Source organism: Papaver somniferum, chromosome 11, assembly GCF_003573695.1.
Source record: "Papaver somniferum cultivar HN1 chromosome 11, ASM357369v1, whole genome shotgun sequence".
Lineage (NCBI taxonomy): Eukaryota > Viridiplantae > Streptophyta > Magnoliopsida > Ranunculales > Papaveraceae > Papaver > Papaver somniferum.
This window is the reverse complement of record NC_039368.1, coordinates 7,405,872-7,413,973: the sequence shown is the minus strand read 5'-3', so window position 1 is coordinate 7,413,973 and position 8,102 is coordinate 7,405,872. Positions and strand designations below refer to the sequence as shown.

At 36.9% G+C, this 8,102-nt stretch overlaps 1 protein-coding gene across 3 annotated transcripts; it reads right to left on the bottom strand.

Moving 5' to 3' along the window:
* Positions 1–232: 232 nt before the first annotated feature.
* Positions 233–5,666, bottom strand: LOC113320589 (pentatricopeptide repeat-containing protein At4g02750-like). 3 transcript variants are annotated; one of them, XM_026568495.1, is made up of 5 exons: positions 2,494–5,666; positions 2,282–2,385; positions 833–894; positions 669–747; positions 233–511 (listed from the first exon to the last, which is right to left on the bottom strand). In XM_026568495.1, exon 1 carries the CDS (start codon positions 5,353–5,355, stop codon positions 2,569–2,571), a length of 2,787 nt encoding a protein of 928 aa, XP_026424280.1. In that variant the 5' UTR covers positions 5,356–5,666; the 3' UTR covers positions 233–511; positions 669–747; positions 833–894; positions 2,282–2,385; positions 2,494–2,568. The 3 variants fall into 3 exon arrangements, with proteins under 3 accessions (XP_026424280.1, XP_026424278.1, XP_026424279.1); XM_026568493.1 differs by having other exon boundaries at positions 2,573–5,666; XM_026568494.1 differs by lacking the exons at positions 233–511; positions 669–747 and having other exon boundaries at positions 762–894; positions 2,573–5,666.
* Positions 5,667–8,102: the final 2,436 nt, after the last annotated feature.

The window sequence follows — 8,102 nt, the reverse complement described above, 5'->3', positions numbered from 1 at the left end:
CTACTCATCTTATGGTGCCATTTGAAAGGCAAAGGCTCCTAGTGCTGCTTGCACTACGAATATGCTCATTAAAGAATTTTGAGCAAAATCATACATCACGAACCCACCCAGTTTCAAGTAAGAATAGAAAAAACATGGACTATTATCGATGCCAAGCAAAATCTCAATAGGTGTATTTTATTAGTGTTCAACCAGAATAGATATTAGCTAAACAAACATTACAATTACATTATTAACCAGCTGTAACCTCCCGAATTCAATATGAGGAAAAAGGAAATTACAAAGCACAAATTATCAGCCAACTTTCTGCTGCTGTGTTTACTTCCCCCAACTTCTTAAACTCTCTCAATGTACTATCAGCAAAAATGGGATTACAAATTACTAAGCACAAAATATAGGTTCTACGATCTCATATGTACTATACAAGTTTTACAACCTAAAGGCCTGACAGTGTATCTGCATATGCCTTTTTGGCACTGTCTGATCAAGATTCATCCTTCAGTTGTTGCCCCTGGAATACGAAGAATGTTTTGATATAAGACATAAGAAAACTCATAGAATAGAACTCAAATTTACCCGAGTCAGGGAAGACTGTCACCACCCTAATCAACACTAGACAAGTATGTATGTACAGTTGCAACCCACAGGCCTCTGTATTCTTGATTTACCTTATCATGGAAATAGCCATAATGTGGCTCATAGTTTTAACCATTCGCATACTGCAGTACTTGCATGGCCTCCCCATTTCTGATAACCACAAGCCTTATGTTAAGATATTTGAAAATCAAGAAAATTAGGGAGCAGAAAAGAAGGGAAGGTGTTCCAAAATCACCTTCTGGAAGGGAAGTCCAAGCAGCAACTCTTGCCTCAATACTCATCAACTGTGGTTTCATTCTGCGGAAACAAATAAACAGATAATAAAGGAAAAGTAAGATAAGCTTTCACACATACAACCTGCAATCACCTCGGCTATTGGGCTCAAAACAAGACATGGGCATGAATACTGAGTGATAGATTTATTTTTCCAAATATATCATATATGACAGGGATCTACGATAGATTTATTTTCTCAATTTCACATTCACAGCCATGCTTTGTGATTTGGATCACCGAGCATCTCCTTCAACTGATTTTCCAGAGAGATCTTGTCACAATCCGACAACCAGTGTCAACTATATTCACTTACATATCCTAATACCCTGCAGTGCTGATGCTCACAATTTTTACAAACGTGGACAAGTATCTTCTTTAGGGTAATTAATTTTTCTGGATTCCTATTTAAAATCAAATTATAACAAACCCAGACAGAAACAAGTGTAGAGAAAAAAATGAAACCAAAGTGGCGGTCCCTTGAACTTCAATCAAGTAGGAGTCAACTAAAGTAAAACTTTGTTATTAGATCTTCGGGAGAACAGAGAGACAGTTATTTGAAATAAAGAGAGGAGAGATCTTTGAAGTTAGAACCGTAGGACTGAAGGATTCTCTGAATTAGCATTTGAAAGAGGATGAGATTTTGTATACCAGCTTTATCACGTACAATGCTCTATTCCTAAGCTTTCAACTCCATTAAGTTCTAAAAAAGTAGTACCTGTTATGATCCTCTTCCACAGTGGCACCTTCGTACATTCATCAACTGATACTAAATAATACAGATGAATGTGCGAAAATACCACCGGGAAAAAGATGATAACATGCTTATGGTTTATTAGTATGCTCAAGTGGTCTCCAAATATCACCTTATTAGAATTTTATTTAATGCTTCAAATGAAGAGTTGCACCCTTCATTTATAGTTTTAAATGAGGACTAGCTAGATATTTTCTTGAACACTCAAGTAACATTAGTACAAGTTTAGCCTAAGGGATCAATTCAGTGGAAGAATGCATATAAACTTTAGTAGCAATCACATGACAAAAATGAATCCAATTCCTAAGTACAACGTAAAGTTCCTAAAGTGGAGAGTATAGGGACTGTGGAAGATATTTCCATAGCTACAAATAAATCATTTTCCACGCAATTGGTAAGCGAGTACATTGGTGTATGTGATTTTGTAGTTGATGCTCGGTGAAAAATAAATGATTAACCAAATTTGGTGTTTTCAGGTTGCCGTCACACACACGATTATGGTGAGTAGGTTATCTTCATTCACACAAAGTTCCCAATAGGGAAAATCATCTATTTAATAGAGTATATAGAATACACTAACAGGTGCACAAAATTGTTTCCGAACAACAGACAGCAGATCACCATAGAATTATATAAACTCTAAACTTATAAAGGTACCTTTTCTGACAGTTAACGTATTCTGCATTTGATTCACCTCAGCAACATCTAGGTTCATTAACAATTGCTTGACCTTGTTTCCCTCAAGCAAAATCGGCATCCGCCTGTTCAGAGAAATATAATTGGTTCTTAAACAGTATATCTAGTGGTCAATCAACATTAAAGCTTCAAAAGTATGAGAAAGATGTAAGAAGAAATAATATATCACATACCATTTAAACCATGTTTACAGGAAAAAATTATGGTTATGATGCAATGATAATCTTCAAAGACCCAAGACAATATTTTTACCAATAATCTCCGCAAGAACACGAGCCATCTCTAAAATGGTGGAACCTTTTATTATCTCGTATAATGATCTCTCTTTCAGTAAATTTAGACAGTAACTTTGTAAAAGTATGACAATCACCACAAATTCGAAGGTTCTTCATAATCTGGATTGAACTTCCATCTGGCGTGTTCAAGATACCATAAGAGATTGCTAGTTTCTCACTGTGGTACAAGAGAGCATTTTCCTTCTGCTCCTCTTCAATGTCATGAAGAACAAAATGCGTATTAGGAACATATCCGTATTCCTTTAGGCGCTCAACAAACTCCCTCAAGGTCGAAAAAATCTCTTCTGCCCGATCATGGGTCTTATCCCCGTTAACAAAATAACTGGTTATGTGCTTGATCTGAATCCAGCTGAATCCTGGTTCCTTTCTTACACCTCGGTCTCTCATCAAGGTTCGGACTTCTCCTACTTCTTTCCACATCCCTAAAGATGCATAAATGTTCGATAACAATATATAAATGCCTGAATTATGTGGCTCCAACTGAAATAGTTTTTCTGCAACTCTACGCCCAAGTTCAACATTTTGATGAATCCTACAAGCACCAAGAAGAGCTTTCCACACAATGGAGTCTGGTTCAATAGGCATGTTTTCGATGAAGTCCTCGGCAGAATAAAGGTGCCCAGCTCGGCCAAGAAGATCTACCATACATGCATAATGAGGCTCGAGTGGCATGATTCCATAATCTCTATTCATGGAATTGAAGTAAGCCCAGCCTTTGTCGATGAATCCTGCGTGACTACAGGCACATAAAATGCACACGAAGCTAATCTGGTCAGGCCTTGTACCTTCAGACTTCATTTGTTCAAAGAGCTCGACAGCTTTCATTCCAAACCCATTTTCAGCAGAACCATCAATAATGGAATTCCATGAAACTACATCTCGATCAGGCATCTCATCAAACACTTGAAATCCGTCCTCACAACCACACTTGAAATACATAAATATCAAAGCATTACCAATGGAGATTCCAAAATCCAGGCCCAATTTGAATACTAGTGCATGGATTTGTTTACCGTGCTTCGCCACACCTAAGTCCGCACATGTACTAAGAAGGGCAGTTAGAGATGACTGATCTGGATTAACTCCTGATGCAAACATGTCAAGAAAGAGACCGAATGCAAGATACCCAAGTCTTGCTTGTGCATATCCAGACATCATAGCAGTCCAAGAAACAATATCACGTTGGGGCATTTTCTCGAAAGCAGTACGCGCATCAACCAACTTGCCATTATGAGAAAGGACTGATACCATAGTGTTCCAAGATACAATATCTTTAACTCTCATTGTATTGAAAACCTGATGGACATCTTCCATTTTTCTGCACTTAGAATACATCAAAATCAATGCGTTTCCTACATATGAGTTGAACTGGCAACCTGTTTTAACAGTAAGAGTATGGATTTGTCTACCTACCTCAAGAGAGTCAATATTGCCACAGGCATAAAGAGAGCTAGTGAAAGTGGAGTGATTTGGCACCATTCCTGATCTATGAAGCTCGGCTAACAGATTCAAAGCTTCTTCACTCTGGCCTTTTTGTGACAACCCAGAAATCATGGTTGCCCAAGATTCTATATTCCTAACAGGCATGCTTTGAAAAATCATACCTGCCTCTTCAAGCATCCCACTCTGTGCATATCCAGTAACCATTGCGTTCCAAGTGATCTCATTTGGATTTTTTATTTCTTCAAAAATACGTCTAGCTTCATGGATTTTCCCATGCTGTGCAAATGCAGTCAGCAGTGCAGTTTGAGTAGGAACATTTTTCTCTGGAGCTTGATTGTACATTGCAATAGCATCTTCCAATCTTCCGCTTTTTGACAACGCCCCAATGATCGTGGTCCAAGTAAATTCATTTCTTTGAGACATGGTCTTGAAAAAATCCAAAGCCAGCTCTAGTTTTCCAGTTTTTGTATAGGCATTCATTATCGCGGTACCCACTTTCACATCTCTCTCAAAATTAGTCTTGATAGCTACTGTCTGCAGCATCTTGATCAATGTTTGACTATTCAATCCTGTTATAGCCGAAAGGGTAACAACAAAAATGGACTGCTCAGGTCTCACACCACCATGATGCATCTTCGAAAACATATTCCATGCTTCAACATGATCATTACTACGAACGTAGCCCGAAATCATCACCAACCATGACACTATATCCTTATTTTGCATCTGCTCGAATAACTCACGAGCTTCTCTCAACAAACCACAATGACTATACCCAGTTATCATCGTATTCCATGACTTGGTATCTCTCTCTGGCATTCCATCAAACAAAATCCTAGCTGATTTCAAATCCCCATATTTAGCATACCCATTAATCATAGCATTCCAACTAACTACATTTCTTTCCGGCATCAAATTAAATACTCGCCGAGCTTCTTCAAGTTTACCATTGTTCGTGTACCCAGAAACCATAGTTGTCCAAGTTCTAATGTTTTTTCCAGCAAAACTATCAAAAAGTAATTTTGCTTCTTCAACTTGTCCATTTCGAAAATACCCTGTAATCATAGAATTCCAAGTAATGGAATTTCGTTGAGCCATTTCGTCGAACATATTTCGAGCTTCTCCTACTCTTCTGTTTCTCAATAACTCTCGGATCCTCGAGTTGCAACGCAAAAGATCGTTCTGTGGGTGTTGGTGAATCGACAGAGATGATGAAGAGGAGAGAGAATGAAAGTAGTGAATCAATTGATGATTCAGTGAACATGTTGGCAGGTTTCTGCATCTTAACAAAACCATTAACAGTAATCGCTCTGCTTTGATCACAAAAAAGCTTCTCTGAATTTGGCTAGGAAGTGGTTTGCTAGAGCCAAAGGTGAATGGCCAGCGGATAGGGAAAGAAATTCTCGTTTTTTCATAAGAACGCTTCTTATAACCAGAGAATTAACTCTATTCACTCTCTGTTGATTGATGGTTCAATGTCTCATGACAAAGATCAGATAAAGGTGGAGGCTAAGAAGTATTATATGGGTGTTCTTAGGGAAGATTGTGCCTATACGCCAAAGTTTGATGATCTTGAGCTCCCTTCTCTCAGTGTGCAGCAAGCTATAATGCTGGGGAGGCCTTTCGAAGAGGAAAGGTAAAAAAGGTTATTCGGGGGTTTGGTAAGTTCGGGAATTATGCGAATATGATTCCATTGTTTTTTCTTTCTTTGGACTATTGTTTTTCTTGGGAAAGATATTTGAGATAAAACTAAGTTATTCCTTATCTATATATTTACCTTAATATCAAAATTATCCTTTTCAATAAGTTAATGTCATGATTAGTTGAATCACTAGGTTAACATAATTAATGAATAGTATAAGACTAAATTAAAAAAAAAAAAGCTAAATAACTTACAGGGGTTAGTCCTCGAGTGATTTCGGGGGAGTTGAGTGTATTTTAAATCTCAGGGATTTTGAGAGAGTTTGAGAGAGTGTAGGGAGTTTGAGAGAGTTTTGTGTTTTTGAGTTCAGGGAGTTTGTGGGAGTGTAGGGAGTTTGAGAGAGTTTATAGAGGGAGTTTGGGGGAGTTTGAGAGAGTTCACTCCTAACTCATTCTCTTTTAAGAAACAATAAACCCTTATTTGCAAATAACATTGATCTTTAATCAAAAGAAAAAAATAAATAAAAATGATCATATCTCTGTATCAATAGTATGTTATTTTGTGCAACGAGATAATTTTTTCCCTTCAATTTAACGGTCTCCATACAATTCTAACTCCCTTTGTTCACGAACATTTTCCCACATATCATCCGCTATACTCTTTCTCCATGCATTAGCTTCTTGACGTTGTTGTTCTTGAGTTTGTTGTGTCAAAATTTCATCGTCATTTACAAGCGTTGATGGATGGCTATCTTCCTCTTCCTCTTCCTCGACCGGAAACTCATCTGAAAGGCATTCTTTTCGTAAGAAGTTGTGTAGGCCTGCACAAGCTGTCATTATCTCCGCTTGCACCTGATACGGAAATGGAGGTTGAGACTTAAAGATCAAGAAACGAGACTTCACAACACCGAACAATCTTTCAACTACATTCCTCAAAGAAGCATGACGCATGTTAAATAATTCTTCAGCCTTTTTCGCATGATTACCGTACCAGAAAATTCTTTCAAATGATAACGTTGTCCACGAAATGGTGTTAAACAATATCGTCGGTTTGCAAACCCACCATCCCCCAAGTAATATTTACCTGAATAAAACACAAAAAGAAAACTTCGTCAAGTAGAACCGAATATAACTTAACCAAAAAACTCAAAACTTCACATTAGATAAAAGTAAAATTACCTTGCGGTATTTTCAGTCCATTTCTTTTTGTCATTGTGTCGTTAAGTATTTTCGAATCATGAGCAGACCCTTCCCATCCACTGAGCACGTATATGAACTCCAAGTCGAAGTTGCAAACCGCTGATGTAATTCCATGTCGATTACGATAAACGGTTGCATTTCTTTTCTCTACCATTGCTGGGATATGTGTACCGTCCATAGCTCCAATGCAATCCTTAAAGTAAAGATAAAATCGTGTACTCTCACGAATTTTAAATGGAGTTACACTTGTTGGCTTAGCCATCATCCTCGGAGCTATAGAATTTAAAGCTCGCAACATCCTGTTGAAGTTTTTACTAACTGTCCACTGAGAGCGACCAAATGTGTCACGTATTGTGAAATATCGTGAACTTTGGCCAACAACGAGTAAAAATGTACCAAGCATTTCTTCAATAGAAACACATCTTGTATCACATAATGATGTAGTTTCTCTAATGATACAACATAGTTTTAGAAAAATATCAGGGTACATCCTATAACTTCTTCGAAAGTCTTCTGGGTCTTGACGCAAAAATCTCCTTATATAGTTATATCCAAACAAAGTAACCGGGCGTCTCATTGGTCTTTCAATACGCTGACTTTATATGTATTGCAATTGCTTGATTATATCCATCAACCATGAATGCACCGCTGAAAGTATATTCAAAAATATGGATAGTTCAAATTCATTATTGCTGCTTACCTCTTCATCATCACTGCTTTCTTCTTCTGTATCAAAGGCTTCATCTTCACTATCAGTAGATAAATCCAAATCAGACATGTTCACCTAAAAAGATGATAAAAGTACTTTTTTTTAATTAGAATCATCATTATTTCAAAAGCATAAAAGTATATGTATATAGAAAATAAGCATATAGAATATAAAGTTCATAAATTCAATCATAATAACCATAAAGATGTCAACCCATAAAAATTAGTAGCAATCAATCCATAACAATAAGTTCTCAACTAGGAGAAAAGAAAAATTAAATAATAATAGTTATGAAGAAAAACGATGAAATGTTGTAACTCTAAAAGCCCATTAAACCTAATAGAAACTTGCAAAGATGACAGGTTTATGCTTTTAACTTTGAACCAATCCAAAACTTTCTCTCTTCAGGAGTAAAACGTATGAATAAGTTCTTCTTGTGATTGTTGTCCAGCATTTCAATTACTTTCAGCTTATATTCCAAAGAAATTTCATT